Source organism: Plectropomus leopardus, chromosome 8, assembly GCF_008729295.1.
Source record: "Plectropomus leopardus isolate mb chromosome 8, YSFRI_Pleo_2.0, whole genome shotgun sequence".
Taxonomy (NCBI): domain Eukaryota; kingdom Metazoa; phylum Chordata; class Actinopteri; order Perciformes; family Serranidae; genus Plectropomus; species Plectropomus leopardus.
The window spans coordinates 32,617,453-32,642,049 of NC_056470.1; the positions used below are offsets into that span (position 1 = coordinate 32,617,453).

A 24,597-nucleotide genomic window follows, 5' to 3' on the forward strand; every position below is an offset into this window, starting at 1 on the left:
CACTTCCATTAAGTGTGCCAGCATGCACAACACCAGGACCTCCCCTAAATGGAATGCAGCCACCGTTAATGTTATTAAACACACCTGTGATTCTCCACCATCATTTTCACAGAAAGTATTCAAAGCCCTTCACTTTTCTCACATTTGTTTTGTGTTGCAGCTTTATGTTAACCCTTTGAAACCTGAGCAATTTACTTGTTTTTTTTAACAACAAGCAATGAGCAACTTAAAAAATGACCACAAAATGAACAAGAGATTATTAAAAAGTTACAAGGACAGAAAAAGTAGAGAAGAGAAAAAAAAGAAAATGAACTGAAAAAAAATCAAAAAAAAAAAAAAAATCTGAGAATTACAATAATTATAAATATAATTTTGGTGGTATTTTTCCTTTTTTATTTTTTATTTCTAATGATTCTCTTTTTTATGGCAATTTTTTTTACATAATTTTGGTTTTTTTTGCAATTTGCAGGACATCTCGTCAAGTTGCACAGAAACACAGAAAGCAAGCAATGAACAATTTCAAAAATTAACAAGAAAAAGAGTTACAAGAAAAGAATAAAACAACAGGGAAAGATCTGAAAAAAGCATAAATAAATAAATATTAATAAATAAAAATAAAATTTTCTAATATTTCTTTTTTTTGGCTAATTTTATAAATAATTTTGTTGCCACCTTTTACTTATTTTTTTGCAGTTTGCAGGCCATTACTTGTCAGGTTGCTGATTGCCTTTTTTTAATGTTTCTGAAAGACACCAAACCAATTTGCTCAGTGTTTCAAAGGTTTAAATGCTTGTGAAAGACCTCTGATTGCTACAGAAACTGATGTCGATCCACATCCCAAAGGGTTAAAATCAATCTACACAGTTTTAGGAAGCCAGTCACTGTTGATTCAGTGTTGGTGTGGGTTTAATGAAACCATGTGGGATGTTAAATGCTACTGCCTAATTTAATTGCCCCCCAAAAAACAAACAAAAAAAAAAAAAACACTGCAACTTGCTGCACTTTTTGTTTTAGGAGAGCTGCCATGAAATCAGACATTTTAGGTCGCTACAATCCCAAAAACCCCACACAAAATCCTGGAGGAACTGCTAAACTAACCCTCTCCTGACTGTTGCTTCATATTTAGAGGACAGACATGAGAGCGCCATCAATCAAAACATCCAAGTCTCTGCAAGAAAGTGAATAAGCAAATTCCCCAAAACTTCAAACTATTCCCTTAAAGTTTGCCTCCATACTTTCATCACCTCACGTGGCAGTTTCTGGCAGCGCAGCACTTATCAGAAAGTATTTGTCATGTAACATTTCCTGCGGTTTTACAGTTAAACCTCAGGCTGATGGAGGAGTGAAGAGCAGGTATGAGTAATGACTATAATAGTGGCATGCGAAGGTCAGTTAACCCCTGTTGGTGTTACTGTGTTTAACATTTTGTCTGGGTTTCTTTAAGTTTTTCAGTGTAAGAAGACCCGTTGCATGCCTCCAACAAAAGTTAAACAAAGACTTGCCGGCCGCAAGTTGGCAGAAATTAAAGTCGATGAAGGCCTTGATTACCAGAAAATGTGCTGTCAAGAATTTCTTATTATGGAATGTTTTTATATTCTTTGTTCACCCAGGTAAGTAATAGTGTTCTCTATATAGATTCATTATGTTTTCCTGCAGTCATAAAACATTACAGAAAAGTTGAAACATCACACAAATACACAGACATTTAACACAACAAGAGGGCATTCACTACATGTATTTCTTTTTTAAATACCAGTAGGCAAAGTAGCCCATCCCTCCCAGCGAGCCCATGAGAAAAGAGGCCCCGAAGAAGGACGGCGGCTTCTTTTTTACCATCCGGAAGGCGTTGGGTAGGACCGCCGACAGAAGGGTCGTGTGGATGTCGCCCAAGACCTTGCGGAAAGCGTAGCGTTTTTGCACACGCACAAAAAAGGACTGCAGGTTGGGTCGGCTGCCGTCCTCCCAGTATTTCTTAGAAAGTCCCAAGAACTTGAGCCTGTGCAACAAGGCTCCGAGGCAGACGTCAGCTAGCGTAAATTCAGGTCCACATAGCCACAACTCACACTTCTGACCTGTAAGGGGAGGGAAAATTTCATTAAGAAAACATTATCGGAGGTATTTGTTTTGGTGCCATTACGATGGAGGATAATAATGATTCAGACGAACCTTGATACTCTAGTTTTCTTTTCTCCAGCTCGGCCTCCACTTGATCTAGAACCATGGCTAACTCCCCCAGAATTTTCTTCAGGTAGTTCACATTATCGTGGTCCAAGATTTTCGCCTGATAATGATTCAAAAAAATGATTAAAAGTACTTCAATCCCGAGAGCAGTGGAGGAATGTAACACTCAAGTACTGTACTTAAAGGCCCAGTGTGTAAGATTTAGGGGGATTTAGTGGCATCTAGGGGTGAACTGAAGATTACAGCCAGCTGAAACTTCTCCCACTTCAAATTCCCTCAGTGTTTGTTGTTCAGGAGATTTTTATCGGGAGCTGAATTATCCACAGAGGTCTCTCTCTCTCTTTTTTTTTAAGTATATCTTGAACATTATTCTAAACTTAAAAAAAATACAATTGCATTTAGTTACCTTCACATAAATTAATGAAATGCTGAAATAGGCCGATTGTTTATTTTATTTTATATGTTTAAAAAATGAAATTAAACAGCCCTTAAAATCAAGAAGGCCTCACGATCACCTGGGAAGCTTTGGCAACCCATAGTTGGAAACCAGTGGAGAATGAAACGTGTTGTTGCGGTCCAGCCCAAAATTCATGTTGCCATATGTTAAAATGCAGAATAATGTTACACACAGCAGAGGGGAGCTGCTTTCTCTAGCGCTGTACCCGCTGACCATACACACATCCTCCCTCTGCAGCAAGAGCCATATTTCGCAAAACTGCAATGGAAACACTTTTCTCAATTATATACCTCATATGATGTGCAACACCAGGTGGCAATAAAGCAACTTTATAGATACCAACCGCCAGTAAAACCCAAAGAATTAGAAAATGTACAACAAAGTCACATGACGTTCTACAAAACATGACTCGGTATGTGTGGACGGAGGAAGAGACCGAGATCTTCTCAACTCTGATACAAGACAAAGAAATCACGGCGATTTGCTTTATTGAGTAGCTACACCAGAGATAAATCTGCCAACACTTTGGACATCGGTCGCCATGGTTACTGGAATGTAATTTTGGATGTTATGTTAACATCGCAAGAGAGGTCGCATAATATCACTCAATGGAAACGCAGTCATCTCGCAATTGTGTTTTATCGAAATTTAAAATATATTGCTTACGTTTTTCGCAAATCTATAACAGAAACGCACTCGCTCACTCAGTTTCGAGTTTATAGGGCTGGCCTCTCATGCTGCGGTCGAGCCAAAAACACTTAGAGTCTACAGCGACTGAACCATCTTTATGAGGCACTTGAGCTCAGTGCTAACGTCAGCATGCTGATATGTTCTCGATAACAATGCTGATGTTTAGCAGACAGAATGTTTACCATCCATGGGACGTGCTCCAATATGTCCCCAAAGCAGTTTGGTTGAGATATTTCAGTCATAAAACCAACCAACCAATCGACACACACATCAGTAGTGTGGCTGAAAAACACAAACTAATCTCTGCCTCGTCGATTCAAGACCTCACATCTTTGCAACACTGGTGAAACAGCTGCGTCTGACGCAAACGCCCGGGTATTTTCTGCAGGGAATATAAGCTGTATTTAGGTCAAAGGTTCAGTGTTGCAGGGTTTTCATGTTGCAAAGCGTCTCCTTTTCTTTCTTTTTTTTTGGCTCTTCAGTTGTGTAATGAGGGAATACTGCTGAAAGCTGTTAATGATGAAATGCCCCTAAAACCACAAACTTGGAAAGTTCAATTATCAGTCAAAGCGTTGGACCCTTACAAAGGTAAGGGTGACTTTTAGTAGGTTTGTCTATCACAAGCTTTCACACTGATATCTCCTGCATTGTATGTCTGTGCCTCTTCATATAGCTCATAGGTCTGAAATATTTCCAGGTGAAAATTAACAATATCTAAATCCCTGACTGGGCTAAATTAATGGACTTAAATATTAAAGATTTTTTCCTAGAAAATAATATTACAGGCGGTCCTTATTTTTATCTAAACTTATATATAAACAACTTTAAGGTATAATTGTTTTATAGTCTTTAATTTAGACTATGAAACTAATCCATTAACTAATCCCTTAATTATTACAAATTATTATTTTTTTCATTATTTTTCCTCCTTAAATCCCATTAAAATAACTTGAATGCATCATTAGTGAGGTGTAAATTAATGGAAATCGAAGGGAAAATGAGGGGATGAGTTAAATAAGGGTTGCATCACCCTATTTTGCACAGTCTATGGCGTCACCATATATACAACATTATAAAATATGTTGAAGACGAGGAAAATTAATGCATTTTAATCACATAAATGAAGAAAAAAAACTCACCATGAGTTTCTTCTGCTTGGAGAGGTACGGTTCTGTCAGCTGAGGCTCCTCATGGTCTAACTTCATCAGCTCCGTCGCAGCGTTGGCCAGGTGTCCTGTACACACACACACACACACACACACACACACACACACACACACACACACACACAGGTCAAGTCAAATCAATCACAGGGCATTTCTGCACATTGACTTTGGCAAAACTTGATATTTGAACAAATCTAAATAGCGCAGTTTGTCTGTAAAATCATCTATACATGCATATACTCAGCAGGAAAACTAGGTTAAAGTATAGATATTTTTGTATAATATTAGATGCTTTACTGCCACAGTGCTTCACAGAACAGACACTGTAGGTATAAAGTGTATTAAATCCTTATTTTAGTTATTTTAATGTGATTTACAGGAAAAAGTCTGGCGATATTAAATATTTTTCTTTCCAACAAATGCATGAAAAGACCAAAAACAACAATAAACTGATCTGACTAACAAGTATTGTGTGCGTATCACAGCCTGGTATTTCTTCTCCCTCTGTGTCATTGAGCTCCATTGTTGTAAAAAAAAACCCCAACACATCAATGAGTCACAGACACTGTTGTTTATTTTGACTCAATCCCACTCACACCCTCCTGCTGCCCCACACACTCACTACAATACAAAACAAATGTGGATTAATCCGCCACTGAAAATAGTCCCCAACAAATGCCGTATTTTCTCCCGTTTAAGTAAAGTCTTCTAAAACCGACAGTGACCAACTGGTTTAGTAAAATTACTGAGCCTGTTTTGTTTTGGGGGGTTTTAAAGAATTTTTATATTTCTGACTGACTTTTAAAGATTTACATCTTTAGGTGGGAGCCAATGAGCTTGGAGCTGAGAGCCACAGACAGGAAGTTAAAGAGTATCTAGAGACGGACGAACACATTGTTGCTTTTGGTCTTTACATGAGATTTATAACAAAAATAACAAATAACCAAATGGCCAACTTCATCTTCTCACAGTGGAAATGTACTGTTTCTGGTATTATTGTTGGTGCAGCTTTTGCAGAGACAAACTTTTTGTTTTCCTCAGAGCAAATAATCAAACTAATTTCTGTGTTTCTATTTTAAATACCAACACAATCACTTTTAAGCATTTACACATACCCATTAGACCAAGTGAACAAGTGAACAGAAGAACAAACAACCTGAAAACATTTGAAAAGTGTCTATTTGTGCTCTAATGAATACATTTTTTTTTTACATTGCAAAACACATTATCAGTATTTATTGCTGCTGCATTGCAAATATTTTATCATGAGCATTCGTCATTAATGCACTGAAATAAGAAGACTACAAGACGAAGCCAAAACTATTGATATATTTAAGTGTAACTTGTGTCTTCAGTCTGAAACATAATCATTAATTCAGAGGCTTTTGACCCAGACTTAATACTAGAGTCAATGTAAAATAACTTAAGTGGATAATAAAAACACAAACATCACTGCTTTTCATGAAATACTCCATCAGGTTGATTTTATAGATACAAGACGGACTGACCAGAGTTCACTGGATAATCAATTCTGCTGCAGACTTCTGTTCAGTCCAGCTCATTGATTTACATCGAGAGTCCAATTACCTTTATGAGAGGTGCAGCTCAGAGACCTGATATCAGCTGCTGGGAATATAAACCTGGCATCACTGCAATGTGCTGCGTTAAGGGCTTTTTGGTATTGAGTAGCGTCAAATTACACAGTATGCTAATCAATTTGTGCATATAAATGCTGCAAGATAGATGAATAGGTTTGCATTCATAATGTTTTTGCTTTGGGAGACTCCAAAAGTTGGACCTCATTCACCTGGAGAGATTGTAAATGTTCAGAACAACAAGTTAAAAACACTGAAATCTATTTATATTATATATCAAAATAAAAAATATACACAGAAAATGGGGCAAAACCAGAAATAGCATCTAGTTTTTATCTTGTCAATCTACACATCCTACAAATAGATTCTTGATAAAAAGTAGCAATATTACAGCGTGTAACGACGCTCTTCCGATCTTAGCAGTTCACTGCTAAGATCGGAAGAGCGTCGTGTAGGGGGCTCAGTGGCTTCCTTAAGTCTTGTCGTCACTGTGAGGCTGCGAAAAAAAAAAAAAAAAGTACTTGAAGTACCAATTAACTTCAAAAATACCACAACATCACCCACCTTATGCACCACAGGCATCAAACACACATCCTACAAATAGATTCTTGATAAAAAAAAAAGTAGCAATATTACAGCGTAAAAACACTGTTAAAAGCAAAAATCCTGCATTCAAAATGTTGTGTATAAAAGTGTTTGCATCGAAAAATACTTGAAGTACCAAGTACTCAATAGTACTCTTATGCACAAAGGCTCATATAAGAATTATATATATATATAGCTATTATAATTATTGATGCTTTAATGTGTGCATTACTTTAATATTGCTGCTGGTATACTTCCAGGTATCTTCCAAATATCTTATCAATTTATTTGTATTTTAAAGTAACAGTCTGAATCTGCAAAGTAACTAATATTTAAGGACAAAGGTAAGTGTAGATTTTTGGGGAGATGCAGGGGATACGTCCATCTCAGTAGTCAGAATGAGCATTTGTCCTCCCAAATACAAAAAAAAGAATTATTTTGATAAAATGAAAAACATATGCACCATTTATTGAGGCAGAAAAGGCACAGATTGCTGCTAAAAAATCTAAAAAATCCAAAAAAATTTCAATGCAGGAAATTCAATTTTTGATGCTCAAAATTTTCTGGCAGTGGACCACGAAACCCTCCCTTTCATGTGCCCCTCCTAATGTTGAAAACAAAATCTTCATCCTAGCTATTAAATAAATGTTGTTGCATAAAAAGGACACAATATACGTCCAAAATATGGTGAAGCAAAATTATCAAGTGGCAGAAAATGGAAATACTGCACTCTACTACAGTAATTTGAGTAACTAAGTCACATTCCACCACTGGTTATTATCACTGTAGCCGATATGAAATTTATTTAAATGATAAAATCTAAAATAAAAAATACATAGCTAACATACCACACACACAACAAAAGACACACGTGCATTTACTCAGCGTATAAAACATGTGAATATGTGTTGTGAACTGCAGCAGAAGACACTGTCACATTAAATCACGCCGCATCGCTGCACAATACGAGGTGAATCTGTGAACACTGCGTGCCTTTGTGGGTTAAACACACTTGAGGGGATTCAGCTGCTGGAATTTGTAGTAAACAGTCTACAGATAACAATTGTACTTTTACTGTGGGTCTTTTAAGGAACAATTGTTTGGGCAGGGTTAGATTTATTTTTGTATTCGTAGCTGACCAAGCTTTGAGGCTCTTTGTGCTGTAAGAAGTTTAGGATGATCTGTAACAGTGTCCATGGGCGGATTATGAGACAACAGACAATGGACAAATCTGCTTTTAATGTTTGATTTATGCACATTTCATGCTTGTCTGTCTTGCTTTTACTGATTTTGTTTTTATTTATTCTGTATGTTTAACTGACTTTTATTTGTTTTGTTTTTGTCTCTGTTAAGCGTCTTTGAGTATTGTGAAAAGTGCTCTATAAATAAATGTGTTATTATTATTATTAATGGGCCCCTGGGCACAGTAATGCAAAAGATCAACCCATAGGAGCAAGACGCACAAACTTTGTGGTTTTGTCTCTTTTTGTTGTTGTTGTTCTGTATCTTTATAGTCTTTACGCATCTTTTTGTGTTTTTGTGTCCCTTTGAGGAACATTTTGTGTCTATTTTGGTTGTTTTATGTGTCGCTTTGTGGCTATTTTGTGTGGTAATTTTAAGTCTTTTCCTGATCGGTGCGGGTTGCAGTAATTTAAGTGACATTTTGCAGAAGATCGGGGACCCATTACACTTTGTTGCCCTGGGTCCGTGCCAGGAAGGCCCATTCAGTAATCCATCCATGACAGAGTCCCAACCTGCCTGAAGAAACCAAGCTTGCTGAGTCATCTAGTACTTGTAAATTTAAGTAATAAATACTAAACTACAGCCAGCAGCCGGTTAGCTTGGCTTTGCACAAAGACAAGAAAAAAGGGGACACAGTTAACACGGCTCTGTCCAAAGATAACAAAAAACAGCTTCCATCACATATAAAGCTCATAAATTCGTGTTATAACTTGTTCAACCAACTCAAAACCTTGACTCAAAGAAAAAAAAAAAATCAGCATCTGCCCCCCAAAAGGGAAAACTTATCAACATCTGTTCAAACTAATGAGATAGTTTTCAGTCTCATATCATTTTTATTGCAGAAAAATGTAAATCAAGTGAATTGAAAATTGATTCTTGGTGTATCGATACAATATTGCCACGCAATTTATCCTGATACTATACTATATTGAATTTTCCCCCACCCCCAAATCATACTCTTGCAAGATTACCTTGAGTTTTTGTTTATATTTTACTAGAATTGTCTCTCTATTTCTTTTATCCTTTTTCATTAGCATTGTTTTTTTAATTATTATATTACAAAATCTGATCTGTTTTACTAGATTTTTGTGATGATTTAAATAAGATGCTTTGTGTGAAGGACTTAACTCGATATACAAACATCCACCTGGTTCTTCTTTTAATGAATGCAGAATTACAATCATGCCTGCACAGTACGGTGATCTGGCTTCACTTACTACGTATTTCTGCGGTGGCGTACTTTGGGATCATAGAGTCGGTGGTGAGCTCTGGATGGAGGATGCAGCCGTGTGTGTAAGCGTCCATGGGCAGGCCATCCAGTAGTTGGCGGTACTGCTGCACACGCTCGTGGAGAGGTGAGTCTGCATCAGGAACCAGCTGAGCCACCGTGTCTGCGGACGATACACCGATGTAAAAACAGCAATACAAAGAGAATATTTTAATGGACCAAAGAAACCTTGTAATGGCTCTCTGACAACAAATACAGGCACAGAAAAACATATGCAGGTTTTAAAAATGTGTAAAAAACATTTTTATATTTTCCAAACACCTGTGGTTTCTAAGCAACCGTTATTAGGCTTGCTTTAACACCCCCCCAACAAAACACAAATCTCCCTGCTTCATCTGTCAGATAGACACAAGGTAACCTGGTAACAGATGACACCCCTCGCTCTCTGCAACACACCACCGGTCACGTCTCACAAAACCTGACATTTAAACAATACAGAAGCAGTCTAAAAAAAACATCTCTGGAGACTAACAAGCGTCTGAGAATTTCTTTTGAGTGAAAAGGTGAACCGGTTTTAAAATAAAAACACTGTTTAACCCCCTGAGATGAAACTCAAGTGAATAACAACACAGTGTTCAGTAACACAAGGCTGCAGTTTCATAAAACACACAGGTTAATTAGTAAACACTGTAAGCTGGTTGCATCAATCCCCCACTGACCTGCACTGCTCTATTTATCTGCTTTTGCTCAGGTTAAAGGAACAGTTCCACATTTTGGGAGATGTGTGTATTTGCTTTCTTGCAGAAAATTAGATGAGACGATGAATACCACTCTCACTGAGTATCTGTCTGTTTCAGGTGTGATGTTTTCAAACTTGTCAAAGCTCCTCCAAAACCAGAAAAGGCTAAGCGCAGCTCATCATCACCAACAATCTGATCTTGAGTAAAATTGGTGGGAGTGCCTCTTTAACCCTTTCAAACCTGGGATGCAATCAGTTTTCTTGTGCTGCGTTCACATGCTTTTCACATCCATTTAAACCCTTGAAATCTGAGCATAATGGTTTGATTTCCTTTATAAAAACATGGCTAAACATGCAATGGGCAACTAATCAAAAAATGAAATATGTTTAGAGTGAGAGAGTGCGAGCAAGAGAGAAATTATTAGAAGATAATAGTAACAGAAAATAGGTGATAATGTCCAGCAAACTATAATTGTTAACACAATATTTATTAATGATTTAATCTATATATTATTTATTTTATTTATTTATTCATTTAGTTTTCATGTAACTTCTTTTCATGTTTTGAAAGAAATCAAGTCAATTTGCTCAGGTTTCAAAGGGTTAAGTATTAGGCTGTGTTTATTGGAGGTTTGTGACCTGTACTGCCGCCAGCCACCAGCAAGCAATCAAGATTTCCTGGCATCATTTTTCAGGAGTTGTCAAGATTTTCATCTTTATGTACAGTCTACGGCTTTTACTTTAGGCGGTCCCATGTGTGAACAATTGAAAAAAAAGCAGCTGGCAATCAGAGAAAAAAAGAAAAAAGGGGCAGGAGAGAATCTAGCTTGTCTGGCTCTGTCCAAACTTTATGAAATACACTGTCTGGCATCTCTAAAGCACACTAATTAGCATATATATTGTCTGTGTGGTCCAAAAAAAATTTAAAAATTGTAAAAAAAAAACAATTTGGCATTTTACAGGGGGTATATGCCAGACTATTTCTTGCATGGACCCAGTAACTTCCAGCAGCCTCCGCTGGTAGCTTGGCAACTGCTCAGTAGTCCTAATATTAAATAGTAAAGTTTTACACTTCAAATTTTGAGAAAAAACATCCATCCACCCATTCATCCATCCATTGTCTTCTGCTTATTCAGGACCAGGTCGCAGGGGCAGCAGGCTGAGCAAAGCACTCCAGACATCCCTCCCTCTAGCAACGTTTTCCAGCTCCTCCTGAGGGACCCCGAGGCATTCCCAGGCCAAATGAGATAAATAATCCCTCCTGCGTGTTCTGGGTCTACAGTGGGGCCTCCTACCAGTTTAAATAAGCCATATATAAAATCTTCATTAGTGAGCTTCAGGAGCGCTAGTACAGATTTTTACCTTTACACAGTCAGGCTAGCTGCTTCCACATGTTTCCAGTCTTTATGCTATGCTAAGCGAAGCTAAGTGGCTGCTGGCTGCAGCTACATATCAAACAGACAGATTTAAGATGTGAGTATCCTCTCATTGAACGCCATACCATAAAGCCACTTCTTACACTTTGCTTTTTGAACTGCTCCTGTCCTAGTTCTTGTGCTGGCTGCACGCTGCGGGCTGAGAGGGATGCTGTTCAACTTAATGACCTGCTGCTGCGACTCAGTATTAGGGATGAAACAAGTTAACAGAGCAGAATGAGTTTTTATCTCAGTGCAGGGTCACAGCCAGGGACGCCATCGCTGACAGAACAGAGATAGTCAGTTGGCTCCTTGAGCATGTTTGGACCGATGGAGAGGCCTGCGGAGGGGTGGAGCTGCAGCTGGAAGAGCGCCAGAACGCTGAGTAATCAGTCCCAGGACCTGCATGCTGACCTGGGCATGCCATGCAGAGGTCCTGCAGGTGGTCTGCTGCAGCACCGTGATGGAAATATCACATCAGCAACTTAAGAGCCATCTGAAGAACAACCCAGAGTTCAAACTGTTTTGGAGACAGTGATGCACATTATAAGAGCTGCTGATTGTTAGGCGACAAACAGTTTTCACACAGTGAGAGGCCTCTGCTGCATCTCAACAACACTGTAAAGTAGTCTGAGCTGGCACGACGCTCCTCTGTGCCCGTATAAGAGTCTCTTTTCTGAGACATCTGCACTTTCCAGGCCAGCTGCTGCCCACGTTGCCAGCATTCATTAGGGATTTACACGCAGAGAAAAAGCACGTCTTAAACCCTTATCCTGCAGCAGCCTGGCTTCAGGCTGAAAGCATGTGCAGCATGAGGTCCGCCTGAAAATGTGGTGCATTCAACAGAAATATACCTTAACTTAAGTGTTACATCACACTTTACAGTCACAGGTTCCAGCATGAGTTCAAACCAACTTGTTACAAAGGAACCAAATGTAATTCCTTGCATGCAGCCCACTATTAACCCTTTAAAACCTAAATCGACATCAGTTTTCTTTTGCTGCGCTCAGGTGCCTTTAACATGTATTTAAATCTCCTCTCTTTTCAAAAGATAAGGGAAAAGATATTGAACAGCTTGACAAGAAATGTCCCACTAAATGCAAAATAAAATTAGTAAAACATTGAATATTGAATATTTGAATATTTGTACTCATTTTTTGCTATTGTTTTTTGCTTATTTTCAGATAATTTTCTTTTAACTTTTTACTAATTTTAGGGTCATTTATTAATAAGTTCCTCATCATTTTCTTCCCATGTTGTTAAGAGACATCAAGCCAATTTGCTCTGGTTTCGTAAGGGTTAAACAGCTAAAATTAATTCTTCTGAATGAGAACAAGACATCAAACACCAGGGTCAGTTTCTGCCTGCTGGCCTTTTATTACTGACGAAGCAATGAACCAGATCCTCTGCAAAGCTTTCAAGCATCACTGCTCTGAACGATTGACCACAAACTAAACTAAGACAAGGGAGCTCTCCAGTTATTGGCCGACGTCCCTCAGGCCTTTACTGGGTTGAGGCTCCCAGAACATTACATAACGGCATAATGTCTCTGCTGACGAATCTATAGGACACGCCACCCACAGAGACAACAGGGTTCAGTGTATGAATCTTATCTTTTGCTGATGCGATGCAGTGGATAACATTTATGGCTGTTAATTTGAGTCACCGCCTCACAGTGCACATTTCACATTTTGACATTATCTGTTGTTGGACTCTTTTGGTAATAATTGCTTGGTTAATCATTAAATTCTCTTCCTATCTGTGTCTTGTTTGCCACAAATATCCCCCAAGAGATGATTAATCCAATTCAATTTAATCTAAGCAGAGTTCATCTTGGTGACACTGCTGCAAAAACACTGTTGCAGCGACTTGCAGAGTTTCACAGCACACCACACACTGATACACACTGCACAAAAACAGCAGATGGCCTCGACTTGATGGCTTCCAATTGTCTTTGCTACTCCAGCTTCACACACTGGGAGAATGCACTGTGATACTCTGTTAGCAACAGGGCAAACCTGCCGACTGCTCCCAAAATTACTCTAAATTATTAACACCTGGATTGACATCTTTTTTCTTGTGCTGCATTCAGACGTCTTTTACTAGCATTTAAACCTTTGAAATTTCAGACGATTGTTTTGATTTCTCTCAAAAACATGGGAAAAACGCAATGAGTAACAAAAAAAAAAAAAAAAGGAAAAGGTGACAAAGAAATGATCTGAAAATTAGCTGAGGGTATAGATATCATCAAAAACACAAGGGAAAATGTAAAAAAAAACCCTATATATTTAAAATTCTCTTAATTATATATTTAAAAATATGCTACATAACAAAAGAAAGAAGTTTGTGATTTTTTGCATTTTTTAGGTAATGTTCTTGTTTAATTTTTGTTGTTTGTTTTGTTTTTACTTCCTTTTTCTTATTTTCTTGTTTAATTTGTGTTTGTTTTGTTTTTTAGAACTTTTTTAAAGGTAATTTTGTTGTTTAATGTTGTTTCTCCATGGTAATTTTCTTGTGCCTCCTTACTAATTTCTTGCTAGTTCTGGGGCTATTTCTTGTTAAGTTGCTTGTAGCACTCAAATCAAGCCAATTTGCTTGGATTTTAAAAGGTTAAATGTGAGTCAACTGTTTAGAAATCAGTTAATTAATGTTAATTTCACAAATGCACCACAGAAAAGGGCCTGGGGCATATATTCTCTGTAATTGGAGTGAGAATTTGTATTAGTGAAGTGCATTTTATAAATAGGCCTTCTGTGATGTTACACTGCAGGGTTCAGGGTCATCACTCCTCAACCCACATTTTCAAAATTTCAGCAATCAAATTCACAAATTCATCATAGGCAATGACAAATATGTCTGGTTAATCAGCATACTTGCCAACCTCCAGATATCATAGCCTAAATGATGCAAATTAATCACCTTGACTTCACATTAAAATGTTGAAACCAGCCAAGTGTGAAAACATTCCTCACTTTAGCATTCTGCTTAATAGGCATCTGGAGAATATTGTCAATCTGTTTATGTGCAGGTTTTGGGTTTTTTTTTTGCACAGCACACACTTGTTGGAGACTGACATATTAAAAGCAGTTCACATAGTGTCAAAACAAAATGTGAATCACTTTTAAGGCCAGGTAAAGCAAAATCAGTGACTCATTTTTTATCACAATATAAATGTTAGAAAATACTTGCTGAAAACATGTGAAAAGACTAAACTGTGTAGAAGGCCGCTGCACTGTGAAGTCACTGTTTTTCTGTGATGTGACAGACTCATTATACATATTTATTTACATTTTGCTTGACATTAAACGTCTGGTTCACGTACCCTCTGAACCATTCTTTCTAATACCACCACGTGCCCAATAGGTGTGTCAAAGGCGGCTGTCCTCAAAATGATCAAAAGTGCATTGAGCACACTCCTGTCACACATGGCAGGGTGCACGTGACATTAATATGTGTGTGCACATAAGATCCAGTTATAAATATACGTACTTGTCAGATTTATATTTGTTTTTCTCTGCGTGAGAAAATGGACGTGTGAGCGCTTGAAACGTGTCAATTGTGTGAGTCTTAAGGTCCAGAAGAGCCATGCACAGACATTTTTGAGCAGAGATATTCAAGTTTAAAAAAGGAACCCTTCCACAAGGAGCATACTAAAAAAAATTGCAATTGCAAAGCACGCCCTGTCGGGAGGTTGCTTTGTGTCCGCTGGCTGACAGAAGACCCCTTGAAGTCTATGTACAGAAATTTTGGCACAATGACCAGCTGAAAAGCTTGTCTAGATATGAGGTGATCTATGCGACATGTAACTAGCAGGGGAATTTTCCTGCAGCATTACACTTTTTTGAATTGACAATTGATGTTATGGGCCAAATTCAAAAATTAAAGAAGAAAAAAAAGGCTCACAAAAACAGCACTTAAACATTCAGACTCCAAAAGGGCAGGTGCTTGAGCACCACTTGGGGTCTATCTGTGCACATGTCTGCAGTCAGGCGTGAGAGCTGGCAGCCCTGTTTTTGAAAAAAATGTGTCCTTGATTTCAGACAGAGACAGACAAAAGGAGCGTCTCATTTTGCCACCTTAAATAACAACAGTCGCTGGCTGTAGATCGTTAGATCCATGAGATGGTTGAAAATCCTCCCTCTGCACAACTTTTTAATGTTTACATCTCACTCGTTTCAAGTAAAAATCTTCAGATTTATGTTGTGTTTGCAATTCATAAATAAGATTAAAAATAAGAATAAAATTGGCTGAGTCTATCTGTATAAATTGAGAACTTTTAAAAAAAAAACAGTGAATGAGTGAAACACTGCTTATGCTGGAACACCAACATATAATAAAAAAGATAAATCAGGGTTCCAAAACAGAAAAGAAAGAAAGTGAGTGGAAAGAAGACAAACTGATCTGTAAGAAAAAAGAAACTACAGGTGCATGAAAGATACATGGATCAAAAGAGGAAGGGTGAGGAGCCCACAGAGTGCTTAGGTCCAGAATTTGGTGCTACGCCCCTGCTGAGTATAACTCTTACTACAGCCTCATGCACACAACTTCAGCATGTAGAGAAATCCTAAATTTGACAGACATGCCGTTGCTGCCTCAAGGCTCCGCAGCAGGTTATCTGTCTGCCTGCTTTTAAAATCAAAGTTGAAAGTGAAGAGAAGAAAGAGAAACAGCACCAACTGAAGAGTGAACCACAGTGTGACCGCACCATACCTCCCACAAAGTTTTTCTCCAGGTAATCTATAATCTGGTTGTAGTCACTGATGATGGTGTCGCCGTGGAGGAAGACGGGCACCTCCTCGCCCAGGTTCAGCCTCATGAACCACGGCTCCTTGTGCTCCTGCAGCGGCAAGCTCACATCCCTCTCCTCGCAGACCAGACCCTTCTCATTAATGACTAGACGTACCTGCAATCACAAAAACATACAGCTGATGAGAAGAAGAGATGAGACATAAAAGGGGTTCATTTGGTGGCTCGGTCGTCTTTGAGGGTATTAAATCAAAACAGTAAAACTGAGAGGATGAAAGAAAAGTTTGTGCACACTCTAAACACATCTTTTTTATATATACCTTGTATAAGGAATCAAAATACATGTTGTTATACTATACACAGTGTGAATTTACTTTTAAAAGCATTACCCAGGTGTGAAGACTGATGATTCATTTGATCTAAAGGAAAACATTGTGCAACAAATCTAATCTTTCGGTTATTAAAAGAGTTACTTCAATATTGCAAAGCTAAGCAGGGTGGCTAATAGCCTCAGCTGTTGGTTTACAACATAAAACATGTTTGTGTTGTTTAAAATAAATAAGCGTGTCTGTATTGTTTGTGTGGTCTGGCACAATAATGAGATGCTTCACAGCGTGGTCACATTTGAGCAAAAACCTTCAGGATCCATTGTTGGCGGGATGAAGGATAAGCCAAGGTCCATGGAGAGCTATTAGTGGGAGTAAGATTAATGAAAGGAGATGACACTCGGGCTATGAAGTGCTACATTTGGCCGCTTAGGAGGAACGACCAAATGGGAGTTTTTCCGAACATGGCCAGACACAGTGTAATGAAATAATACTGAATGATTTAGTAACACAAGCGCAGTAATTACAGCAGGCCCGCTGGTTCGGACAGTGGGAACAAATCTGTGACTGCAGCCTCAAAGTCAAACAAGAAAAAAAAAAAAGGATTTTTACGTCTCCATCAGCATGACTTTGTTACTCACTAAATCAAGGATTTCTATATAAAACTGTCGAGTGTTTCAGGTCGCAGTCTTACACCGCTGAGGTGTCTCTCAGTCATGCTCTAATAACACAGTCGTTGTTGCTTCAAGAGTTTGTTATATAATAAAATTAGTCACTCCTTCGTAATGATGCCAAGTTCAGCTGCCCGGGAGGCGCAAAATAACTCATCTTATTTAAAAAGTAATTAAACATCCATCTGCATGTTACTACGTTTACTCAAGTGCAGTGCTAAAGTACAACTTTGAGGTTTACTTGAGTATTTAAATTCCCTACATTATACTTCTGTTCAGCTGCATTTCTGGGAGGAATGTTGTACTTTTTTCTACTGTAGTTAACAGATTAAGGTTTTCAGAATATGATTTTACATTAAAAAAAATATATGACAAGACAATAAAAAGCAATGGATCGTTACAGGCTGTTAGACATCGTGACCCAATGTCTAGTTCTTCTCACATGGTTGCACTTAAATAACTGTTAAAGGCTCAAAGAGGTAAAAGTTTCCCATAAATATAATTTTGAAAAGCAAAGTTGAGAGAAACAGATAAAAAATTAGTACATTTTGTTTTGCAGAATTTTCTTCTTTCAATACTTATCACAAATATATATTACTAATTTATTTGCAAAAGGAGTGCTTTAACTGCTAATAATTCTGATTTGACTGCAGGAATTTTAACAGATTATCTGTACACTGTTCAACTTTATTTATTGTCATTGTATAAAAGATAGAAGTGATAATAGTGGTCAACTGTTGCTTCTCTTTCTGGATGCAGGACTTTTACTTGCAACAGAGAATTTTACATTGTTGCAGTGAAACTTTGACTCAAGCAAAAGCTCTGAATATTTCTTCACCCCTGGGTGATAATTCATAATTACTATACTGTGAAGCTAACTCTTAAAAGACTGATCAGATACTTGCTGGCGTCATGACACACTGCCCTCCACACAGAGGGAAAACAGCACAGCGTGAGAGTCTCACAGAAGGTGTACTGAAAGTGTGAATCTCTAACATGCAGGCTTTGAGCTTTTCGGGGCTCTATTGATCTGTGATGTTGGCCTTTAAATGTGCCATTACTCCAGAATATCCAGTTATCTTTATCATATCTGTGAGGCAGATGAATATACCGTATGACCCACTACAGGCCATGGGAGCAGAGTCACAGTGGCAGTTAGTCATGAAGCATTATGAACACTGAGGACTGAAAGAAAGAGTCGTGCAGGAGAAATTCAGCGGCTCAGTTTCCCCTCTCCTCCTCAGAAACTTGCTGAGGCATACACAGACTTGTAAATAATCCCCCTGAACGTCTGACGACGATATTGTCTTCACAGGGTTGTTGATCTATTGGAGGAGTGATTCCTTTGTCATTTTCACTTGCAGAGTGTCTCATTGTCAGAGTGTTAACTGTATGTTGTCTTTTTTAGAGAAAGGAAAAAGAGTTTTCACGCCAAGATTGACTAAATATAACACTATCTTTCAAGGTGCTGCAGAGACGCTTTGACCAATCACAAGCATTTCTGTTACACTAAGACCCAAAATATTCAGTTCTGATGGAGGGAACAACTGAGTGCTTGGCCTATAATCTCATAAAAGCCATCCCCAAAATGCCATTCAGAGCAAGCATCAGCTTGCATAACAACAAATGTCAACACACCATTTAGCAAATACCCCGAATCAGGAATTCAGTGCAGTGGTTTTACTGACGTCTATGTGTGTTTCCCTAAAAAATGCATGCCCAGTATTCTCTCTTCATTGACAGTACAGTCACACATGATCGTAAAGTCACTCCAGCTCCAGGATTGACATGATAATAATGACGGTGAGCCTGGTGTTTACCCTCTGCTGAGTGACAACCGGCACAATCAGCAGCTCAGACTCCAGTGGCTGTGAGCCAACAATCGTGCCTTATAAGTGACGTACCAACATGAGAGTAAGCATCGACTCAAGGTTGTTGAGGAGGAATATACAGTAACATCATCCTTCAGCTCATAGAGACGCAGTTATGGCTATTTAAGGGCAATATGTATTAATGATGCATGCATTGAGCCGCTTCTCGTGACAAAAATATTTAACCAGTCCTACTGTTTTGTATCATAAAAGATCAAAGCTCAACCAGAGTGAAACTCATAAGGGCTGATTTTCATTATTTATTTATCTGCCAATTATTTGTTTAATGAGTCGGTTAATCGTGCCTATCACAGTTTTCTAAAACCCAAGGTGACGTCATCAATATCCTTATTTTGTGTGATCAGTCCAAAACTGGAAGATATTCTGTGTATTACCATAAAAAGTCGAGCAAATCCTTATTTTTGAAAAGGTAGAACTAGATAATCTTGAATATTTCTACTTTAAAATAACTCAAACTTACAAGTAATTGATTATCAAAGAAGTTGCTTATATCTTGTCTTTTAATCAACTAGGCAATTAACTGAGTAATCATTTCAGCCATAAAACTCACATATATTAATAATAAGTGTCATCGATGTGTCCACAAGACACAGACGGAGGTCAATAAACAAGAGATGAAGCAGCAACTACTGTTTCATAACAGTGAATGTGCATTTTTTCAAAGGGGTACTCCAGCAGGTTAGTATTGCATTTCCATAAAATTAGGAAACTTAAAACACAAACAGACAGTCAAAATTGAAGAAGCAGAGGCTGAGATGTCCTGACTTTCAGTCCCTAATATGGGTTAAGCTCCATAAATATTGGATTTTAAAATTCCCGTAATAAAACTTGATATTGTTTACAGCCTAGAGAGACAAAGTGAAACTTTTGGGTTTGCTCAAGGCTATTAAATGCAGGCTGACACACAGTCTTTTGCACTTCAGAAATATTGTATTTACCATATTTATGAGTTAAAAACACATGAACGGCCCTCCAAAGTCATAATTACAAGTGGGAAATTGGGCAATTTTGATGATACTCGAGTTGTGCCGTTGACATTTCAGGGCAGCAGAAATGGCAGAAAGCATGGAAACAGTGTCAAGAATTGATGGTAAAAAATAAATAAATTTTGTAATTTTGTTCCTAGTAGCTATCATTTACTTGTAGTAGTTGCACATTTTAGTATATGTACATATACACTTTAGTATATTTTAGTATTTGTATATATACATACATTGATAACGTTATTTTATAACAAAGTGCTGACTCAATGTCATTAATGCATAAACATGGCGGGCAAAAGTCAATGTTTGGTCAAATATCAATTATGATCACATATAAGGTGTAATATGGTATCAATGTTAACTGCTGTCCATGTAGAAATACCTAGATTAAATATAAAAATATATATATATATATATCATAATATAATAATATCATACATAAAATACATGAAAAATAGAATAATATATAAAAATTGAAATAAACTGGAAACAGCCATCTTCTTCGTTGCTTTCATGTTGTTCCCCCTTTATGACCTCAAAGCACACAAACACAACAAATGCGGAAGAACGACTTTTTAACTCGGAAACTACGACCTTCCGACTTCACGCGAATGCAGCATTTGACCCCATGGGAGCTGTGGGGTACAACACAAGCTGCGACAACAGCAGGCGAAGCTAGACATAATGATGGCATGATGTCTGCTCAGGTGCTCTTTGGATGCGCTCTGCACTTTTTGGGTACACTTGAACAGCAGCCGATATGCTATAGAACCTTTTAAAGAGACTGCACTTATTTTGGACCTTTTCAATACTTACAGACTTGTAATTCTTACTTCTATCTTTATTTTCTGTCTAAAATATATTCTGAGCTAAAGCCTACCGCAAGTTCAAATGCCTCAGTTAAACAAATCCATTTCCCTTTTTAGATTAGATTAGACAGTCTGTATTGCCCCTGAGGGAGGCAGCAGTAGTCAACACAACCAAAATCATACACAACCAGCATCATAAAATATTACAATGAATAGACATAAGCACATGTAACATACAACAGATGTCACCATGATATGAACTGTAATGAGACAAAGTGTTCACAGTCCAGCTAGATTAAAAAGGCGACTTGATTAAAAGCCAAAACTCAACTGCTGATGGGACAAAGACATAAAATATCTGCACAGTTTGGCCATCAGACTAAAATATAAACCTCCTGTGTGATAAAAGTGCCGGAAATTTTACATGAAGAGGGTGATTCTGGGTAGCTCTAACGCTGTAAACATGACCAAGAGCTCACAAGTCAGTGCCACTGGTCCTCTGACAAAGTTTCACAATATCTCCCCTATGTTCGATGATAGTGCACCAGCCACTGAGCCCTTCAGCAAGGGCAGACCAGACTTTACTGCACACGTGTAGCACCCCGACAATGTGACGCAACTTCTCCTCTTTTTAACCTCCTTGGTTCTGTTCCAGAAGTGAAAAATCATATTAACATTTCTGACAACGCATATAATTAAAAAATTAACACAACAGAGGCTTTCTCAACACTGTGCACTCTATTTACATAAGAATGGATACTTTTTTAGGATCTTATATTCATGTTTATTCAATATTCAACATTTCTTTCTGGGAGAAAGCCCTGAGAGCAAACTTCACTCAACAATGTTCAGGTACAAGTCAGAAGATGTTGTTAGCAATGAGCGAAGCAAGGCAAATTTATTTCTATAACACACGTTATACCCATATCCCAATCACAAAGCACGCCGCAAAGGACCGTACCAATAATCATTTCAATTCAGTATCAGTAGTAGTTAGGTTAGCCGTTGACCAGGTGACACTTAAGCTTTTATATTGTTGATGCACAGAGTGGTCATGTTGCATTTTGCAGTCGAGGTTAGTGAGGTTACTGAGTACTGAGAATACTCTGTGTTTAGTCAATTTTCCAGCCAGAATTACCAACTGGGGACTCAGAAACATCCTAATTTAAATGAAATGCCCTACGAGATAACCCCGGTGACATCAATGTGACACCCAGGGAGTTATTTCCTCTCAGCTCAAAGCTCATCAAGAGCCAGTCAAAGAGCCACAAAACATGACACGCTGTCACAGGCTGACAATGTATAGTAAAGTGAACTTAACTTGTAAAATTGGTGGAGTGTCCCTTTAATATACATGTATATACATGTTGTTTGTGAGGTCATGAATAAGAGTGCAAAGCCCTCTTTATAATGGTTATTACTGTGAATGAATCATGTCTGCTTTCAGAGTTTTGAATGGCTTTATGTTATCACCCGTGCTCATTTAATAAGAAAGGTACAGTCTAAATGTAACCAAAGAAGCCTCTAAAATAACAACATATGGTATGATTCAGCTGCAGAGGGGAAGATGGCCTTTGGTTTGTTTTGCACATCATTTTAATCAATTATTTAGGATGTCATGTGTAAGAGCACATAGGTTGGAGCCACATTCACCAGCCACAGGGAGACAAAACAGCTTTAACGTGTGTATGAAAGGTAGAAGCTGGTGAGATATGGGGGGTGGTTTATGCGGTGGTAAATAAACATAATATTGACCACCAACCCAGCTATATGTCGAGGAATTGAGCCCCATGCTGCAGCGCTTTTCTAACGGGAGATCTGCCCAGCTGCAGGATCGTATTCATATTCCGGAGGTATGTGCAGGAATAAACATGCACACACCAAAAAAAAAAAAAACATGTTTTGATCATAACAAACACACGGAGCTCCACGCTGTAGCATCATGCAAAGAGACGTGGAGCCACCTCCATTTTCAAGCTCTGCTCTTTTTTTTTTACCTTTTGGGAGGTGAAAGACTGCGTCCAGTGGTACAAAACGAGCCTGTCTTTATTGAAGGGTTTGGGCTCTGCCGTCGGTTCTTCGCACTCCTCCCCGTCTGTGATTTTGCCGTCTTCGTCCATGGCTGAGATGGGCCACCAGCTACAGTTGGTGGGGGTAACATGGTTGGAAGACGCCATGACAGAGCGTTTTGTGCGTGTGGAGGAGAGGAGCGAGGAGGGAGAGAAGAGGGGAGAGAGGGAGAGAGAGAGAGAGAAAGAGAGAGAGAGAGAGAGAGAGAGGGAGGATTTCAGCAGCTCGAGCTCCTCAGCATCATCGGTTCACGCGGCAGCAGCGTCCGTCAGTTTTCGGAGGACAGCTCCGGTGCTGAAATCGGCCTTTCCTCCGAATAAAAAACAAAAATTCATTAAAATTCATTCAAAAATCTATATGCAAATAGCTACTTACTCGAGCATGCTGCTGCTGCACTTACAATAAATCAGTGTGTAACCGTGGCCTATTACATCACACGATGAGCCACGCACAAACATGCGCGGTGGAAACCCGCGGAGGGAGCGTTTCACTGGAAGGTCAAGCGGCTCTCTGTAAGGACATGGAAGGATGCTGTGAATGATAATATGCCTCTTAGCTGCTTAACTGGCCAAGAAAATGCAAAAAGAAATCTAAACAACTATTTGCAACATGTGTGCAGGCTTATAATTTGCAGTAGTTGAACTTTTTCTCAAGCACTGTGCTTATATTTTGTTTACATTTCCATTTCAGAAGAAACTACAGCCTACTGTAAAAAATGTCAGTAAAATTAACAGCAAAGTGCTGCAAAATCATGACATCATAAAACCTTAAATAGGAAAAACAAGTGTTCAATTTACACTAATATTTCCTAAAGCACTGGACCAAAAACTGTTGATTTTTAACGTAAGAATATGTTGAAATAATGCTATTTCTTTGTAGGAGTTACAGAAAGCTTCGAAAACTGCGATACAAAAAAATAGTAAAATTATATTAAAATTACAACCTAACAGTCTAAAGGTGTTTGTCAGGTAATTGTTTGTTTGTTTTTAACAGAAATAAAGTGCATTACATTTTATAAATTCATAGCCTGCAAATGGATTTTACAGTGGATTTTAAAACATTTGAGTGTCAAATTGGATGTTCCTTAAAACTTGAACTTTGGTGTTCAATCTAAAAACTAAACAACAAATGTTTTTGGCTTAAATATGGATGTTGACAAAAAAACAAAAAACAAAATTCCATATAATGCAGTAGTTTAACTTTTTCCTCAAGCATTGTAACAACTAATATTGCCACTTTTTGCTGGTCTATACTTCCATTACACTATTTCAGAGGAAATCATACTTTTTTATAAGGGATGCACAAATAATTTAAATATTATTGAAATAATAATATGCAATATCCAAATTAGGAGCTGCAGTTCTTTTTATTTATAAAAGTAATGGATAAATATACCTGTAATATGTAAAACTATATTTTTTCTGTGAACTTCATATGACAATAACATATTTTTTTGTTCATGTCAATCAAGTTATTTTAAAACCGTCACAACATACATTATAAATGAGGCACTGTTGTGCTACAGAAAAATAAAGAGTAAAAATTACTATTTATTCATTACATATCATGTACCCTAATTTTCACTGTAGCATACCAACAGCTGTGTTACTGATAACTTTTTGGATTAAGATTAAAAGATTTTTAAAAAAAAAAAAAAAAACAAAAACCAAACAAAAAACAATACCCAAAAAAAATAGCCCTGTATGAAAACCAGTGGTTTCCAATCTTTTGTTAGACCTTACAAAAAAGCAGTGTCTGCTTATAGACACTATATATAATTATTCTTTTTTTCACTGCAAAAC

The 24,597-nt window shown here is 37.9% G+C and overlaps 1 protein-coding gene across 2 annotated transcripts; it reads right to left on the reverse strand.

Moving 5' to 3' along the window:
- Positions 1–1,725: 1,725 nt before the first annotated feature.
- On the reverse strand, positions 1,726–23,241 carry gdap1l1 (ganglioside induced differentiation associated protein 1-like 1). Of its 2 annotated transcripts, none has more exons than XM_042491356.1 (7): positions 23,196–23,241; positions 22,723–23,100; positions 16,009–16,201; positions 9,134–9,307; positions 4,468–4,562; positions 2,167–2,281; positions 1,726–2,072 (listed from the first exon to the last, which is right to left on the reverse strand). In XM_042491356.1, the coding sequence occupies exons 2-7, from the start codon at positions 22,900–22,902 to the stop codon at positions 1,729–1,731; spliced, it is 1,101 nt and encodes a 366-aa protein (XP_042347290.1). In that variant the 5' UTR covers positions 22,903–23,100; positions 23,196–23,241; the 3' UTR covers positions 1,726–1,728. The 2 variants fall into 2 exon arrangements, with proteins under 2 accessions (XP_042347290.1, XP_042347289.1); XM_042491355.1 differs by having other exon boundaries at positions 22,723–23,105; positions 23,196–23,223.
- Between the last annotated feature and the right edge of the window lie 1,356 nt (positions 23,242–24,597).